At 46.3% G+C, this 18155-nt stretch overlaps 1 protein-coding gene across 5 annotated transcripts; it reads right to left on the bottom strand.

Annotated features, from left to right (window-relative positions):
- Positions 1-6596: 6596 nt before the first annotated feature.
- On the bottom strand, positions 6597-17925 carry LOC100728428 (apolipoprotein L2-like). 5 transcript variants are annotated; one of them, XM_063238461.1, is made up of 5 exons: positions 17783-17857; positions 14091-14187; positions 13080-13186; positions 10341-10686; positions 6597-7956 (listed from the first exon to the last, which is right to left on the bottom strand). In XM_063238461.1, the coding sequence occupies exons 4-5, from the start codon at positions 10592-10594 to the stop codon at positions 7005-7007; spliced, it is 1206 nt and encodes a 401-aa protein (XP_063094531.1). In that variant the 5' UTR covers positions 10595-10686; positions 13080-13186; positions 14091-14187; positions 17783-17857; the 3' UTR covers positions 6597-7004. The 5 variants fall into 5 exon arrangements, with proteins under 5 accessions (XP_063094531.1, XP_013008676.1, XP_013008678.1 ...); XM_013153222.3 differs by lacking the exon at positions 13080-13186 and having other exon boundaries at positions 17783-17925; XM_013153224.3 differs by lacking the exon at positions 13080-13186 and having other exon boundaries at positions 10563-10686; positions 17783-17925.
- Positions 17926-18155: the final 230 nt, after the last annotated feature.

Genomic DNA, 18155 nt, shown 5'->3' with positions numbered 1-18155 from the left:
GGATTGTGATGCCTCCTGCCTTGCCTTTGCTGCTTAGAAATGGCTTTGCTATTCTAGGTCTCTTCTGGTTCCAGATGAATTTTAGGAGTGATTTCCCTAGATTTATAAGGTATGTTGTTGGTATTTTTATTGGGGTTGCATTGAATCTGTATAACAGTTTTGGGAGAACGTCGATTTTCACAATGTTTGTTCTTCCTATCCATGAGCAAGGGATGTCTTTCCATTTCTGAAATCATCTTCAATTTCTTTTTTCAGTGTATTATAATTTTCCCTGTGTAGGTCTTTCACTTCTTTCATAAAGAGTAATTCCTAAATATTTCATTTTTTTGCTTGCCAGTATGAAGAGTGTGTTTTGTCTTATTTCCCTCTCTGTGATTTTCTTGTTAGTGTATAGGAATGCTATTGATTTCTGAGTATTGATTTTGTATCCAGCTACATTACTGAATTTATTTATTATATTTAAGGGTCTTTCCATGGAGTTTAGGGGGTCTTCTAGGTAGAGTATCTAATGCTCCATGGAATACATCAAACACAGAAGGTTAAATATAACATGGTTTCACTGATCTGACAGACTCAAAATGGAAATAATTTAAAGAGAAAAATAAAGAAGAGATGGGAAAGAGATTTAAAAAAGTAAGGAAAGGAGAAGGGAGAAAGAGGAGTAGAAATGGTTAAGATGTGATATGTACATTTTCCAATTCCCCAAGATGAATATGATTATATATAACTAATATATGCTAATAAAAGACTTTATCTATGGGATACAATGCTGCTAGTCTATTTAATGGATGCTAAAAATCTTTTCTGCTTTTCTACACTAGGTGAACCAATACTATTTTCTTATCCACTCTTTATGTAAATTTCACATTTTTGTCTTTTTGGTAGAAAACATTGAAAGATGAAGAAACAAACAGTTGGGGGTTTGCACACCCCAAATAGGATATGTTGTGTGAATATTTTTCTTGAAAATGGACAGAGTTTTAGGGTCCGGGGTTTAGCTCAGCAGCACAAGCACCTGCCTAACAAGTTGTGAGTTTGATGCCCCGTACAAAAAAAAAAAAAAAAAATTAAAAAACCAAAGGCAATGAGAAAATGGACAGAGTTTATACATCCAGGTCATGTATGGATCGTTTGGAATGAAAGTGTATCAACACCAGTTGATCCACAAATATTTAGAAATCAACAAATAAGACCATGTACTCATTATATGAATAGACTGAACTCTAAAAGGTGATATTGGGAGTTTTTTTAAACATATGGGCAGAATTCTTAAGCTTAAGAAATTAAATTTCAGTTAGGTTTATTTCCTTATCTGAGCTTCAAAGAAGACAAAAGAGAACTTTTTTATAGTTTTAGAGAATTAAAAAAATACCCTTATAATTTGGTACTCAACAATTTAGGTAGTCTGTATATTGTGAGTTGGAAAAACTGAGATTTTTTTCTTGTTTGTATGGTATTCAACCCACAGCCTGTGACTTGACTGTCAGTCATCTCATGATTTACTAATATTTCCATCCTAAACATCTTGCATCATACTAAGCATTTGTGGTACATGCACCTCCTAGAACCTATTAATGATGAGTACCAAGGTACCACTGTGCTGGACACAGATGCAGAATTTCTTCTTTCTGTGATAATATCCTTTTGCAATAGTCTAAGAGTTGTGTATTTGTTTTCAATGCATGTATCTTTCAAATAAATGATTTAAATGTATGATGGTTAAAACAATTTATAATAAGAAGAAATGTTTTTAGGTGAAATGTATTTTCATGTTTAAAAAAAGTGACTATACAAACTAGATTTTCTTTTTTCTCATTAATCTGTTCTACATTTTTGTGATAATTTTATAGCTATTGCCTCTCAAAATTCTAATGTTTAAGTTATTCTATAACTATCTGTTATAGAATATATGAGATTAAACTTCACAAGAAGCTCTAGGTGAACACAGCTTAATAATCAGTCTTTTTAAGCCTCTTTTTTATTTTTTTTATTTAAAGAGAAAGAAACAAAAAATACATGGAGATAAAAAAGGGTAGAAATAATACAGAATTACAGAAAAATAAATGGTAAGAAATCGCCAGTTGATAAGTTACATATTGTCATCTTAGAAATAGCTGTTCAGGTTACAAAATTGAAGTATGTAAAATGACATTCAAATAGTGACACTGCCAACAGTTCTGCTCAGTGATCTAACAAAAACTTAGTAATATGGTTATCAGTCCTACACACTTGTTTTATATCTTTTTTTTTTTGTCTTTTTCTTTTTTTATCAGTACCGGGGATCAAACTCAAGACTGCCTGCTTGCAAGGCAGGCACTTATGCCACTGAGCTAAATCTCCAGCCCCTGTTTTATATCTTAAAGAGGATAAGATTAAACATATCAAAACAGAACAACATGGTTTAAAAAAAAAAAAACAATTTTTTTGTGGCTCAACTTTGTCAGAAAGACTTTCTATCACTGACTCCAGTTTCCATGATTTCTCCACTGAAGTGAAACCAGGCAGATTAGGAGGAAAGTTGTACCAGCACCCAGGAACATAACTGCAGATGGTTGATCCCGGCACCTTCAGAAGAGGAAAAATACATTCAGTGAAAAGGGAGGGTACTGTCAGGATCAAACAGCTGTCACTGATGTTAAACCTAACAAAAGCGTAACCAGGCTATATAGGATATGGGGAAAGAAATCTTATGCTGGAGTGCTAAAAGCTAGCACCTTCGCAGTAGGTGAAACTTCGGATCCCTTTGGGCCTTGGCCTCCTCTTGTATTCACTTTTTACAATCTTGAATGGTGTTTTTAAAGCCCAACCACCTGGATCCTTTCATAGATGCTTCAGTTTTCTTTAATGGACTCTGTACACCAAGCCAGCTATAAACAGATTCTGTACAACATTGTGTCTTGAATCCCAAAATACTGGACCAGTTGAGGGGGAAATTCAAGGTGAGATGTTGAAATTATTTTGAAATAAAGCTTAACTTCTTGTCTGTCCTTATACTGATAGTGACAAATGTCATCCACATGTCTTGTGATAAAAATAGCTCCTGAAAAATGATTTTTTAGCTTTTCTCTGGGCCTGCTATGGGGCCAAAGCCTGGCTGAATGTATGTGTCCACATTTGCTGGCACTTGTTCTACCTCCTCTGCCACAGTGTTTCTGTGGGTTCCAAGGGGAAATGCTGCCCTCTGAATTGGGGCAAACATTAAATAAACTCTTTTTTGAATTTTTAAGAGTTTCCTCCTACTCTTTATAGTGAGCACATGAATAACTTCAGATAGTTGAAGTCTAGATTCAAACCACTGGTCAGATTCCCAGTAGCATGGTCACAAAGGGACAAATAAAAACTATGTGACTTCAGTTTACATTTCAGCAGGTCAGCTGGAGCTCTGCCAGCTTTAATTCATGTTCTAGAGTGTGAGAAGTGGGGTGCTCTAGGCAGTTGCACATGTCCACAGACCCAGGGATTGCAGTAGTGAAGTAGGTCAGACGAGGACCTGGGCTCATCCAATACAATGGACCAAAATTCTATCAACATGTTTCAATCAAAATCAACACCAACACCAGCTTCTTGGATGACCTCGATGTCATGCCATCATCAAGGCTTAAAGGGCAAAAGTAGAAAATTGTATGACAGAATAATTCACCTCTCCACATTGAGCAGTACCTCCAATGATATATCAGGATTCAAAAATGGGAGCTCATGAGCCACTCAGGCTGAACACACTGCTTTCCCTGCTCACTAGAAGGTCTCTGCTTCTGCAGAGATATTTAATAACTGTTTCCTTCCCCAGTAGCCTAGTGTTTACCAAATGGGCTCGGTAACCAACTAGATAGGACAGATGCTACATGCAGTGCCTCTCAGCAGAACTAAGCACTTGTTACCTAATGCACTCATCCCAGGAATGACTGCCTTGGATGTGACTGGTGTGGTCTTCGTGGACTCAGTATCAGGTCAGCAGGGAGGAAAATCCTTGAGAGTTAACTGATGCTTTATAAATCTCCTATGTATAATTCTATGCCTACTATTCAGGGCATTGTTTCTTATGCCTTGTGTTCAAGGATGTGGACATTAGAAGGATAAGTTGTTTTGATATCAGTGACTAATTATCATCTGGAACTCAATGTTGCCTGTTGAGAGTTCACCTTTTTCATTTTTTGGTTCATAGAAGTGGTTCATTTTTGCCATTTTTAGTAAGTTTTCCACGGGGCTGCTATTTCTCTTGATTCTTTCAAAGAACCCAGTTTTGAATTCTTTGATTCTTTGTATTTTTGTTACCATTTCATTAATCTTTTCTCCAATCCTTATGACTTAATTCCTTGTGTTAGCTTTGAGGTTGGACTCTTATTTTTTGAGAATCTTGAAGGCAATGAATGTTACTTATTTGAACTCACTCTACTTCTCTAATGTGAACATTCACAGCAGTAAGCTTCCCTCTTAGCACTGTTTTCTTTGTGTCCTGAAGGTTCCAGTATGTTGTACTGGCATTATTATTTCATCCAAGGAATTGTTTATTTGTCCTTAATTTTTTCTCCAATCCAGAGAATGTTCATCCTTGTGTTATTTAATGTCCAGTTGTTTGTAAAATTTCCATGGTTTCTTTTGCGTTTGATTTCTAGTGTCACTGTGCTATGATCTGATAGCATACATGGGTTTGAAGCATGAGGCTGGGGCATGGCAACATTTCTGGGGCCATTGGACACAACATGAACCAAGTGAAAAGACCATTAATCATGGGAATAGTGCAGTAGCTCCTTATCCTGATGAGACCACTCTGAGCCTTGCACCAGTGCCAATCTTCTGACACAATGCACCAAACTTGGACCCGGATACCAATCTTCTTGCATGGCATTAAGTGGAACCACTTAGATCAATTATCAAACAATATTAAAGTATGGTGAAAGTTGACTTTGTAAACACTGACCACTTGTTTCCCTTGTGGTGTGTTCTGCTTGGAGGCCATATCTTCTCTTTTTCATTCAAAGCAAACTTTTATTTTTCTGCACTTCTTTCAGGCATTACTTTTCCCTTTTTCTTATTGTTACCTTACATAAATGGCAATATGTGACATTCACCAATTGTCCTATTCAGTTCATTGGGCAGGACGGCGAGAACCTGGAAAGTTTTGATAGTCCCTGTTACACTCAATGACATACTTGGCATTGTCTAACAGGAGGGCAAGGAGATAAGGCCTTTGCACACAAGTATGTGTCTATCTCTGTGACTGTCTCTCTGGTTTGTCTCTGCCTTTTTCTCTGTCTCTCTGTTTCTCTCTTTGTGCCATTTTTCTCCAAAACAAGGAACTTAAATAGAGGAGGACCAATTTACAGACTGATTTAATTTTCTTTCTCTGTTTTTCTCCTAGTAAGTCCCCAATCCTTTTTCATGTTTTTTTTTATCACTTCTTTTCCAAGACAACCAGGAAGAACCAGAGAGCTCAACGATTAAAAAGAATTAGTGGAGGTTGAGACCCTCTGGTCCTGCCAGCAGCCCCAGGGAAGAGCCTATGGAGTGCACAAATGAAAGCCTGCTCATCTTCAGCAGCAGTGTCTGCAGCTACCCACTCACCTTCAGTCTCAGTACCACAGTGCTGAGCCATGTAAGGGGTGTTCCCTCAATTCCTGCCACAGTACACTTGTGGTGGCAGCTAGAGAGACAAGCCAGGGTTGAGAAATGCTCACTGAGACCCTGTGAGAAGGTTTACAAGGAAAGGGAATCAGGCAAGTGGCTCACAGGTGAGTCAGTCAGGACACCAAAGGTTCAGTGTGTCACTGTGGGGACCATCTTGACCCAGCCACAGGTATCTTGACATGTGAGCAATAGGATCCCTCTTGAGTAGCTCTTACATGTTTTCCTCCACACTTTCCCAATGTACTGTAGATACATACAACCATTAGCACAGCCTATGGGACTTGACTCTCAGATCGCAGCTATATCAGTGCCAGAATGTACCTTCTCTAATTTTTGTTGTGTGGCTGAGGTCAAACAGTGCAGTCAGCCTTGGATGAAGTTGCTGCTGTCCTGCCTGCTGTGTGATCACCTCCCCCTGACCCTGGTGGTGGAATGCACCGGGCTTGCTGCTGCCCTTAACCAGGTCTCTACCCTAGGTTCCCAGTAAAGATTAGAATCTTGATCCTAGGTCGTCTTTGGCCTCATAGCAATTTACACCTATGAAAATTGGTTAATTCACATCCAATTTTCCAAAACAATAAGAAATATTTGTTAAATTAAATCTTCAGAATATAATAGAGGAAGGAGAGGCAGATCTGAGATATCTGTTCTCCAGCCTTCCCTTCCCCAAAGGATGAGGAAAGTGAGGTTCCAAGAGGTGAGTTCTCTTCAGGCCTTGCTGGCTCTCCTCCACACATCACCATCTTCCTTGATGGGTTCCTCAGTACTGGGGGGTTGGCCAAGTGTGAAGAACTCCACCGACTCTACTGCCATCAGTTCCCACCACCCAATACCATCACCACAGTCACCACCAACATCACCACCACCACCACAGCCATCACTATCACCATCATCACCACCACCATCATCATCACCACCATCATCACCACCACCATCATCATCATCATCACCATTAACATGAACTCACTGTCTGACAGAGATAAGCATTTATTGACATGGAAAGAAGGAGATACAGGCCACTAAGTGTAGACTGCTCTGATTTTGGATGTCAGCTTGTGCAAAGGCTGGGTAGCAGAGCCCCATTTATTCTTCTGGTATCCTAAGCAGTTCTAACTGTGGCTGCTTAACTTCTGCTCTTCTGTTTGCACAAACATCCCACTGCTTCTTCCAGCAGCTGCTTCTATAGAGGTCCCCAGGGGATTTTTTAGGACAAAAGAAATTCTTTCCTTCTATATCTCCCACGCTTTAGGTCTTCCTATCCCTTATATCAAGCCCCAGGTCCCTGCCTTCACTTAAACCTACTTCATCTGCACGAACCCCTTCCCGGTTGTGCTCAGTTACAGAAATGCAAAATTCCTTAACATCCAGTTGCATACTATTCATCTCACCATCTTTTCTCCTCTACTGGACTTCCTGTCTTCATCCAGGTGTTTGAAATGCCCATGTGCACTGAGCTCTGCATTGACTGGTGATGGTGTTTTAGGTAGCCTGAAACTATGCAAACTCTCATAGTTCTGGGTAAGCTCCTCCAACTTCCCCTCCAGAACCTGAGCCTTCTGTCGCAGCTCTGCAGCTGATTTTGTCTTTGCTCCCTTGTGCAAATGCATTGAGTCCTTCACAAGGTCGAATACCTCCACCAAAGTGAAAAAGCCTGCAATTGCTGCACTTGTGAGCCGGGCACCTTTGGACATTGCCAGAACGGTGTCTCCAAAGACTTTTTGTACCTGCTTTCCACTTTGGACTGAGATTTTCTCGGTTTTCATGAAGCAGTAGGCATTGTCTAGTAATCGAGGGTTGGATTTGGCCATCTTAAATGCACAGACATTCTTCTTAATGCTTTGGAAAGTTTCCACACACTTCTTGGTTGCAGAACGAACTTTGGGTGTATCCTTTTGCACAGCCCTTAGAACATCGTTCTTTGTGACTACTGTGCTTGACAGCAGGTGCCTGGCTTTAGCTTTTGCAAGAAACTTAGTTGCATGATCCACGATGCTGGCCGAAATACCAGTCACAGTAGCTGCTGCTCCCAGCCCAAGCCCAGTGGCAGATAGCACCAGACTGCCACCTGCTGTCACAGGTGCCAGAGCAATACCAAGGATGGTCAGGATGCCAGACAGGGCACCGCTGGATCTGGCGACCACCTTGGTGATGGTGCAGTCCTTATGCACCTTGTCAATTCTCGCTGCAAGGGCATAGAGCTTGGCTATGTGCTCCTGCATCTTCTTTTTCACAGGGGGAAATGTGTTCAAGAACAACTTCGTCATCTGAATCTTTTCATCACTGTCAGCTTCAAGTTTAATCAGAGCCTCATGCACAGCACCTGCCTCTTCCCTGCAACAGTAAAGGTCAAAGGATGAAGCAAGACAGTTTTTCTGTTTAGAAAATCCACTTCATAAGATCTGTCCTGTCTACATGGCAGAGGTTCATTATAATCAAATGAAAAGAATCAAATGAAAAGATGCATAGAATTTTTCTACCTGATAGAAACATGTCTTGGATATCTTTACTTCAGAAAGGGGTCCTCGAGGGCCGTGGATTTAGCTCAGCTCTTCCAGCACTTTCCTGATAAGCACCAGGATGTGAGTTCAATCTCTGGCGCACACACACACACACACACACACACACACACACACACACACACAACTAGTTACTTCTAGTTACTTCATAAAGAGGTCCTTGATTGCACATCATTTTCAGGTGCTCTTTAATCATGAGTATATGATAAAGCACCATCTCGTGCAAGGTCAATGCCATGAGAGCAAAGTATTTGTGGGGCAAATGCTTTGTAGATAAACACAAAGAAGTGGAACAATATTGGGGAGAGCTTTAGTTCAGAGAAGCTTAATGCATAGTGAGGAGATAGTTTTAACCAAAGGGAAGCCTGCACTTTGCCCCTACTACGATGTGATTTGCAGGTCCCAGGAAGGTACTGATTGCTTGGAGTGTGCACCTATGAGCTGCCACACATCGCATCTGGGAGCATATTGTGTCCTGCAGAAAATGCAAGCTTCATGCTTGAAGCCTGCCAGTTCCAGCTCTCTCTATCCCTTTGTATGACTGATGTTACCCTATGCCTGTCCCTGTGATACACTGTAAGTGTGTAATAAACATTTTTAGTGATTGTGCAAGGACCTCTAGTGAATTGTCACACCTGTCTGTGGTTTGGAGGAGTTCTCAGATTTTGAGTTGGTGTCAAAAGGGTGGTTTTGGAAACTGTGCTTTTGAGCTGTGTGTTTCCATTAACTCTGAGGAATAAGATATAAAAAGAAAACTCTCTGAGGCAAAAGCAATCAGAAAGCCCAGTTGGCCTCCCATGAATGCTATTCTAATGTCTGGTGCCCTTGGCACTTTGAGCCAAAGGTCGATGGATCCAGCTACTGTTAGAACTGACTGCGAAGGAGGAGCTCTGGCCATTGACCCTGCCCAAACCCTCTCTACCTACCTTACAGCTCAGGTGCACCCCTGACCCTATGACCAGGACCTTCCTGTCTGATGTCATGAGCTGAAATGACACCTAAGCCAGTGACACTTCTCCTGAGTTTGTGCAAAGACCACATGCAGAGAATTGGGAGACCATGAGATCCATCTCTGAATCTAGAGGCTGAGAACCCTGAAACTTCACAGGATAGTAGAGAAAGTCCCCTCTGTGCTGAGGAGTCTGTGTTCTCAGACTCTCAAACAATACAAAAGAGGCTGTCCACCATTCTACCCGAGGAATCTGTCACTAAGCCACTGCCTTCCTGATGGTCAGGCCTACTCTGTGAAGAGAAAAGGGTCCCAGATGATAGCAGAGAATCCCTTGGTGACCAACAGGGTGTGAAGGAGTCAACCACCACCACAGGCCTGTGAGCTACCTGGGATGGGTCACAACAAGGACAGGAAAGGAGCCCTCACTAACTCTGAGTCCTCTGCTGGGCCCATGACCTCCCCATGTTCTGAGCCTTCAGCACCTGCCTTCTCTCCCTCTGTCAGTCCTGCACCCCCATCCTTCTTACTGCTCCATCCCAGACCCCATGTACCCCACCCCCAGCCCTGGCTCTGCCCCTGCTGCAGGTTCCTCTGGGAAGGGCGTCTTCCCCCTCTGACTCCCAGCTCATGAGCGTCTAAAATATTCAATTGCTTCTCACATTGAACACATGGCTATTTACATCTCTGAGGCATGAGCCTCAAAGTTTGGAGCTGATGGACAGCCAGGGCCTCATCCAGCTCTCTCCTACTCCATTGTGGCCTCTGCATCCTCGTCCAGCATGGTGGTGCACACCTGCACTCTCAGCACTCAACAGGATGAAGCAGAAGGATGGCCAGCCTGATGCCAACCTGGGCAACATAGATCAAGATCAGCCTGGTCTCCATGAAACACAAGTGACTTTCTCAAAAATACCACAGAGATGAATGTCCTTCTGTGTTTGTACAACTCCTGAGATGCAAAGATAAATGGCTGAGCCGCAAGGCCTAGAAACACAACTCATGAGGTCTACATTTATAGGACTTTCCTCAGGCAAGTCCTTCTTGGCTCCCATGTGCGAGGTGGACCCTTGGCCCTGCTGCTTCCCTCCTGCCCTTGTCACAGTTTCCTTTGCTGGAGCCCCTGCCGTGTGTCAGCCACATGCTAAGCACTTTCACACAGCATCTTATCTTTCCTACAAGGAAACCCAAAGAATGAAGAAACTAAGGCAGGATGTGGTGAAGAGAGGAGCAGAGACCACACCACTCACGCCGGCAGCAGGGATCCTGCCCACTGTGGGTGCCCGGTCCCTTCACCCTGAGGCCATTCACTGCCAGGAGATGACATGGAGAGCATTTCCCTCCGGGATTCTGGAGAAAGGGCACCGTGGACCACAATCACAGAAACAGCCTGGAAGAGCTGGGTCTGCCCCTGAGAACCCCAGCCCAGTGGAGATCTGGGCAGCATTGCCAGGGCTCCCTGTACAGGTGACCTGGTCAGATCAGTTGTCTTCTCCAGTATCATCCAGATGACATTAGCCAGCAGTTGCGGCAGATCTTCACTGCTCACTGTGTCCAGGATATGCTCAGTGACACCCTCCACGAAGCTGTGGCTTTCTGGTTGAGGGAAAAGGAACAGGGTCACATGACAGTGCAGTGCAGGGTAAAGGGCTCTGAGTACAGGCAGTTAATGTTGATCCTAGGAGCTGCTGTCACATGGGACACTTCAGATGGAGAAACCAGTGTCATGGACCAAAATGTGGCCTCAGATTCACATGTTAAACCCCAAGCCCAGGAGCCAAATTTATAGACAGGTCCTTGAAATAAGTCAAATTACAGAGAGAAAATTAGAGGGCCCTGATCTGTACGACTGGTGTCCTCATAAAAGCAAATCAAGCTCTTTCCCTCCCACTCTCGCTCTCTGGCTCTTCTTCTTGACCTCTCCCCATGCACAGAGAAAGGCCACGTGCACACACAGTGAGGCGACTCCCTCTGCAAACAGGAAGAGATCCCTGACTGGAGACCAGCCCTGCCTCCCCTTCATCACAGATTTTGCTTCCCGGACCAGGAGAAAAGAGGCGTCATTTGTTTAGGCTCCCAGCTGTGGAGTCCTGGGATGGTCCCAGGAGGAGACGAACACACCATGAAAGTGCCTCAGCACAGAACTCAGAATGTGCGCCTCGGCCCGGGGAGTGGGAACCTTCCAAACACGGGTTCACCCACCCCTTCCCCTCTGTGTGCCACATGGTGTGTCCCCTCATCTTCCTGGTGTGAGTTTTTACCCCTCTGTGGGTTCTGAAATTCAGTGATTGGGTTAAGAGCAGCCCTTTTAAGAGGAAATCAGACTATCAATATTAGAACACAGTGAACATAGTAAGGGTGTGGATTGCTTTTGTGTGTTGTTATTATGAAGTTACATGAACAGCAGTATCCCGGTCCATGAACTTGATTCTTTACATGCTTCTGGTGATAAACTGAGTTGGATGAGAACCAAATCACATTCAGTGATTAGGTTCAATGTTGACCTTATAAAGAAATTTGATGGAGTACTCAGGGAATTTGGATTACAACAAAGACTGTGGAGAGAATTCAGCTGGTGAACTGAGGTACCACTGTTTATATTATTTACAAAGCATTTATAGTAAATGTACATATATTTAGAGAGCAGGGGAGAGAGAAGAGCCTCTTAGTCTGTGGGACCTAGATACGTTGAGAAATCCAGAACTTTTAATCTTTTAAAAATAATTTTGCAAATGTTTGTTTTAACGAACACATAACAAATTATGTGTATTTATGAAATACAATGTGATAATTCACGGAAATCTGTACTTTATTGCCTCAAACATTTGTCATTTGTTTGAAAGGGAAACATTCAAATTATTTTTGTTATGTGTTTTTATATAGACAGCTAAAAATAATTCTCAATTCTTAGAAAAAAAAAACGCCAAGCACATATGTAGTATACTTCTTGCTAATTGTGATAGAGGCATTAATGTGTTGTCATGGAAGCAAATCAATGCTCACCTTACAGGAGGTAAGCACTGTGAGGGCTGTAAGTGGTCTCAGGGCAGCAGAAGGCAGTGTTACTACCTGAGTCACCAGAAAGAGCCCGCCTGCAGGCCTGGAGGTAATGGAACCACAGGACAGGGACTGGGTACCAGTGCGTGTTTCTGTGTGCTACAGAGACATGACAGGAAATGTGTTCCCACTGCATTTTCATTAGAGAGACATTATTCTTATTTTATAAACAAATCAAGACCCAGTCACGAAAAGTGGCTGCCCAAACAGGAACAAGGAAGGTCATTTAAATCCAAGGTGAACTGGTCAGTTTTTTATAACACTTAGAAACGGGTGTTTTTAAATTTTTCTGTGACTTATGCAATCTACTTTAGAAATTGCTGGCAAAATTTTTAAAGAAAATAAATGTTTGAAACCATGTACTACTGGGTAAAGCTGTGATGAAAACAAGACCTGTTTGCTCTAAGCCTGTCTGAGGAGGGGATTCTTCAGGTTGGTGAGGATGGGTGGGGCTGGACTCTCCACTCCTCCTTGTGATCTGTGAGGAGCCCTGAGAGGCTGCCGCTGTGAAAGCACTGACTCTACCCTGGCCTGCAGATGGCCAGCGGGGAACTACAGCAGGGTGGACACTGGCGTCTGCCTGCGATTCCCATCTGCCTCCTTTGCTCTGAGTCATCTCTCCTGCCTGGGTCAGCAGTTTCTGAGGAGGGGAGAGTGCTCCCCAGGGCAGAGGCACTCCACCACTGCTGTGGGGAAGCCCCGCCTGACCAGTGCTGAGACCATGGCCCACCAGGCTGCATCTACATAGACCACGTGACTGTGCACACTGCTGTCCCCTTGTTTGTAGAATCCAGGAGCTCACGGCAGCACCTCTGAGCATGGGGCTGAGGACTCAGGTCCCCCTGTCTCTCCCTGGAGCTCTACCCTTTCCTGTCCCCTCCCTGCTTTTTACCATTACTTTTATCAGTTGGAGTTTACAGAAGTAGCCAGACCTGATCTGTCCAGAATCCAACCACAAGCTTTTGTCTCTGGAAACAATTTCTTCCGGTCTCAGGAAACACAATTTCTGGTGGCACCTCTGGCCCCGCGCTGGCCTCAACTGTTAAACAAGGAGGGGTTCATCTCGGGAGCCACCAGGCCCAGCCCGCTCCAGGCTTCTCCCTTCCTTGTTCTTCGCCATAGCTCCTGAGAGCACTGTTTGCTCTCCAGGCTGGGGAAGAAGTGAGGAACGGACCTGGTTCTAACGTGCCCAGTGGAGGGGGAAGAAAACAGGACTGAAGGAAGGAGGGGCTACTCGGGGGAGGAGGTTGCTTCCTTGCACCCCAGGTTTTCCTTCCGGGAGAGCTGAATGGAATCAGCTGGGTCTGGAGCAGTCACACCTGCTGAGCTGGTGCCTGTCCCTGGCAGGGCAGGGCAGGTGCTGTACACAGCTCCATGGGTGAAGCAGGAGGTGGGGGAAGGAGGCAAATGAAAGAAATAGGGTCCCAGGAGGGGAGAGACCACGATCAAAGAGCTCTCCCTGCTATACCTGATCCTCACAGGACCCGGAGAGATGCTGTTCTCTGGTGAAAGAGAAGTGGAAGGGCTCCAGGTCACACAGATGGCAGGTGACAAAGGTAACATCCAGGTCCAAGACAGTGACACTATGGCCACTCTTCCTCCTGAGCCACTAAGAGCAGTTGAGCCCCACAGAGCAAGAACTGGAGGGAGCCACCTCCTCATGGGCAGTGCACCAGGGTCAGTGCCTGAGATAGTGTCCCCAAGACAGTTCTGTGCTCACCTGTGACCCTGACTTGGAGCCGGGCTGGGAGGAAGTGAGCAGCTGAGCCCTGTCCCTGAGGAGAGGACTGGGAAGGGAGCCACAGGCTCTGCTCAGAAGATCCACGGGTCCCCCAGGGACGCCTCTTTTCCTTCCTCAACTGCTCTGCACAACGGCTCTTCTGGGGAGCTTCACCTCAGTGGAGGTGAGAGAGGACCCCCCCAGAGAAGAAGAAGCACAGTACCTGGGGAGGGTTTGCTGGCCATGTTAGCAGCAGCCTCAATGACGTCAGCAGTGGTGTCTCTGAGAGGTTTTCTTTAGAGCTCACCAGGGCTCCCAGTCTGCAGAGGGGGAGGAAACAAATCATGAAACCCTACAGGGAGTCCAATGGGGGAGAGGTGGCAAGAGGCAGGTGCTGCAGGCCAGCTCTCCAGGCTGCCCTCCCTGGAGGCAGTAAAGGTCAGACTCTGCCCAAGGTGTGCTCTGCCCAAGGCTCAGGGCTGCTATTTAAAGGAAGGCAGTGGTCCTGCCCAGCTCCCTCTGCCTCACCCCTGCCAGGTAGAGGACCAGGGTTCTGTGATGGAACAGGAGTGCAATGGGGTGAGCACCAGCCCTGTAGAAACCAGGGAGCCCACACACAGAGAGCAGATGGAATCATGCTCTGTGAGGAGCTGGCTGGGAATACCACGCTCACTAAGGATGCTGGGCGGTGTCTACTGAGGTCTGCGAGGTGCAGCACCCTTCCCTGGGGCTCATTCAGTCTCCACACACTCCGTGGGGAAACAGCCATGGCTCCTTTTATAGCTGTGAGAACTGTCAGGAAGGCCAGGTGAGGAGCTGAGATTTCACAGATGTGCAGGGACCAGGGCTTGAACTCAGCACCCTCTGGTCTACCTCCAATGCTTCGATAACCACACTCTACTCCCTTCAGTACACATACTATACACCAGCGCATGCGTGTTTACTGTCAGCGACACGTCTCATTCCAAATCCGTACCTGGTACCCTGTGCCCACCTCCCTGTTTTAGTAATCTCACCTGTGCCCCAGGATGCCTGAGGCCTGCCTGGCCATGCTTCCACACTGCAGCGGCCGCGCAGCGCCCTCTGCTGCCCGGCCCAGATTTTGCACCTCACCTTGTTTCTCATCATTTGTGTGAACAAAGCTCAGAGATTCTCCTGTGTGAACTTTGCCTCCATTACACTCCCTTGCTCTGTGACACCCTCCACCATCTTAAGGTGCCATAGGAAGGGACTCCTCAGTGCCCAGGAGACCACAGCTCCATGCCCTTAGAACCTGCTTCCAGAACCAAGAGGTAATCCCTAAATTTATGAATTATCTGATTTCAGGGATATTTTTATAGCCACAGACCCACTCTGTGTTGGGTACACAGAGCAAGTGTTGGTTTCCTGTTATTTTGGTGTCTTCTCACTACAGATAGGTTTGCTGAGATGGCCATAGATAGCCCTTCACAGTCCACAGCCACAGTGCAGAGCCTGCTTCACTGACCCAATCTGACTTCCCTGAGGACTCAAGCCCTCTCCCACAAGGGCTTCTTTCTAGTGCCCCTTCCTGAGAGCTGTGCACCCTCACCCCATCCTCCTTCCTCAAGGAATGCAGCAAACTCCACCTTTCCACTGACCATGGAGTGCAGCATGTCCTGGGCTGGAGGACAGGGCTTTTGGAGACATGGGTGGTGTCTGCCATGTGAGAAGGAAAGAATAAACCCAGGTGTGAAGGTGTGAAGTGTCCCTGTGAGGTCCACTCGAGATGGGCACAGAGCCAGCAGGTCCTTTTTTCTCACTGGGACACAGCAGGTCTGCTCACATCCGGATATATCCCTCTTGGGTGCTGCTCTTCATTCTGTGACATTGTCTCAGCACCATAAGGCTCCCATGGCCACTGGGTTCCTGGCCACTGACCACAAAGCTTCTCTGTTCCCACATGCCACAGCACATCGGGGTGTCTGCTTCCTAGGGCTTCTGACTGTTTATGGTGATCACGTGACCCAGGCCTGACCAATGAGGCACAAGAGAAGCTCATCAGAGGCATTTCTTGGGATCCTGTTGCTCTAAAGGCCAGGTATGAGATAGTCCACTGCCCCATTCAGCTTCTCCCTGTTTCCAATGCCCCCCAATCCCAGAGACAGCACAGCATTCTGAGGTCAGGAGATCCTGGGACTGTGAGCTGAGTCAGAGACCTGGGCAGGTAGAAAGTCCTGGGGTCTTGGTGACTCCACACATTGTCAGTGAAGGTTCACCTCAGTTGTTGCCCACCCTACTCACTGTTGATCTCACTCTGACTCTCATCTGGAGCCTCAGCCACATGCCAGTGTGGGACACAGTGGGCAAGACACTGTGACTGAGCCTGCAGCAGCTGGAACCCTGCAAAGGCTGAGGGTAGGAGGAGAGGGGAGGTGCTGGGAAGAAGCCCAGGTACCACCTGCCTGGCTCTGTCCTGGCCACAGCCTCCTCCCAGCCAGGGAGCCCTCCCTTCCCTATCAGCTGTGTTCTGGGTTCTCTAAGGGGATGGAACAGAGGTTTCAGTACAGCCTCTTCTCAGTGGTCAGTATGGTCCATCCCCAAGGGAAAGACAGCACACGTCTCCTAAGAATCTTTAACGAGCTACCAAGGTCAAGTTGAAACCCTGAATGTAGCATCCAGGCCCTCCTGCCTGCTACAACTGCTTCTTCCTTACTTCTCCCTGCCCAACTGGCACCTTGGTTCCAAGCCACCTTCTTGGACCATGATGTGCACATTGGATCCGAGGCCATTGCTGGGTTGTGTGTGCCTGGAAATCCTATCCCACCTTCCCCTCCATATCAGGTCCTTCTGCTCCCTGCTGTCTGCCCCAAACCCTCTCAGGCAGCCTTGCAAGAAGGAGACTGCTGGGTCCTTCTACTGGACACCCAGGAGTCTGTGTTTATCCAAGCCAGGGTTCCTGTTGTCATCCCTGCTGCAGTCTCATGAAATCCTAGAAACTTGGCCAGATCAAAAATAGCCAGTGCTGCCCATTGGTGTAGCCATGCACCCCATCTTGGTGTGGGGGAGAGGGTGGAAGGTTCCAGAGTTTTGGAGAATGATCAGCAGTTCCCATCTAGTTTCTAATGTGCCCCAAGTGTGTCCTGGTGACTTAGAGTAAAAGTATGTAAGGGTGTGGGAGTAATGCTCAGAGAGGTTTGGTTTTCAACGCCAAAAAAACAAAGGACATAACTAACAAGCAACCATAAATGAGCAAAGACTAGAGTCCATGTTACAAAGTCACAAAGGTACTGGGGGCACCAGTCTGCAACCTACCACTCTCAGTCCCCAGGTCTGGGCACCAGGCCTGTCCAAGCATACAGAACAGCCTCTGCCTTCTTCTTCCCTCCCCCACAGGCTGAGCTGGGGGACCAGTGAGGGCCCATGGGTTCAAGATGCAATATACGTGCTCAGATACTTGCCCTGGGTCCCAGGAGCTCAGACCTCTCCCAGGACCTTAACTTACCCATAGGACCTGGCACAGAGCAGATATCCAAGGACAGTGTCGGTAAGACAACTGCAGAACCCTTCTGTCTTGGAAGAATCCCTCTGCCCCCGAATATTACAGTAGCAGACCCAGTCTCAGGGTCAAGCCACAAGAACAGGTCAGTCCTCTGCCCTTCTCCACCCCTTTTGGTTCTTCTAAATTTCCAGAGGCAGTGGCCATGACCACAGCACATCTCAGGGTCACATGGCTCTGTCTCCTTCCACCTGAGCTGAGCCCAGGAGAACTGTGTGCCCCATCTGTGTGGTCTTCTCCTCTCTTCAGCTTAAGGTCCAAGGGAGGGGAGCAGTCAGACACACACCTGGGCACAAATCCATCCTCTCCTGCTGCTTCACTGTGGGACCTGGGGCCCAATCCCAAAGCTCACTTCCCCATTTACCAAAGAACCCACCTCTGTCTATGTTGGGACTCACCCCAGCTGTGCTGAACTCTGAAGATCCTATTGCCAGCTGAGGGCTGAGTCATGAGCAGAGATGTCCTCCAGGCAGAGAGACCCAGGATCCCAATAGAAAAACTGAAACAGAATTTCTCAGCAGCTCCTGATTACACAACTCCACATCCTTCCTACGGGCACCACCCTGCTAGCTGAGCCATGGATCTCGCAGGCCTGGTGCAGCCCACCTTGGCTGAGGGGAAAAGACAGGCCACTGACAGAGTGGGGAGATCCTCCAATCACCATGCCCAGCACCCCCAGGAGTATACTAACCTCATCCATTTTGCGCAACTTCTCTTAGCACACCCACTTTCCTGTCCTCTTTTGCATTGCACAGTTCTCACATGCCCTGC

Source organism: Cavia porcellus, unplaced genomic scaffold (genome assembly GCF_034190915.1).
Source record: "Cavia porcellus strain 051 isolate PalLab524CR breed Dunkin Hartley unplaced genomic scaffold, mCavPor4.1 scaffold_27, whole genome shotgun sequence".
Lineage (NCBI taxonomy): Eukaryota > Metazoa > Chordata > Mammalia > Rodentia > Caviidae > Cavia > Cavia porcellus.
The sequence above is the reverse complement of the archived record's forward strand: the minus strand, read 5'-3'. Positions and strand labels throughout refer to the sequence as shown.

Coding starts and splice junctions, on each gene's coding strand:
- LOC100728428 (XM_013153222.3), bottom strand. CDS start 14,112: ATGGCCAGCAAACCCTCCCCAG. Junction 10,687..14,090: donor GGCCAGCAAACCCTCCCCAG/GTACTGTGCTTC, acceptor TCCCTCAACCAG/AAAGCCACAGCTTCGTGGAG. Junction 7,957..10,340: donor GCAGGATCCCTGCTGCCGGC/GTGAGTGGTGTG, acceptor TTACTGTTGCAG/GGAAGAGGCAGGTGCTGTGC.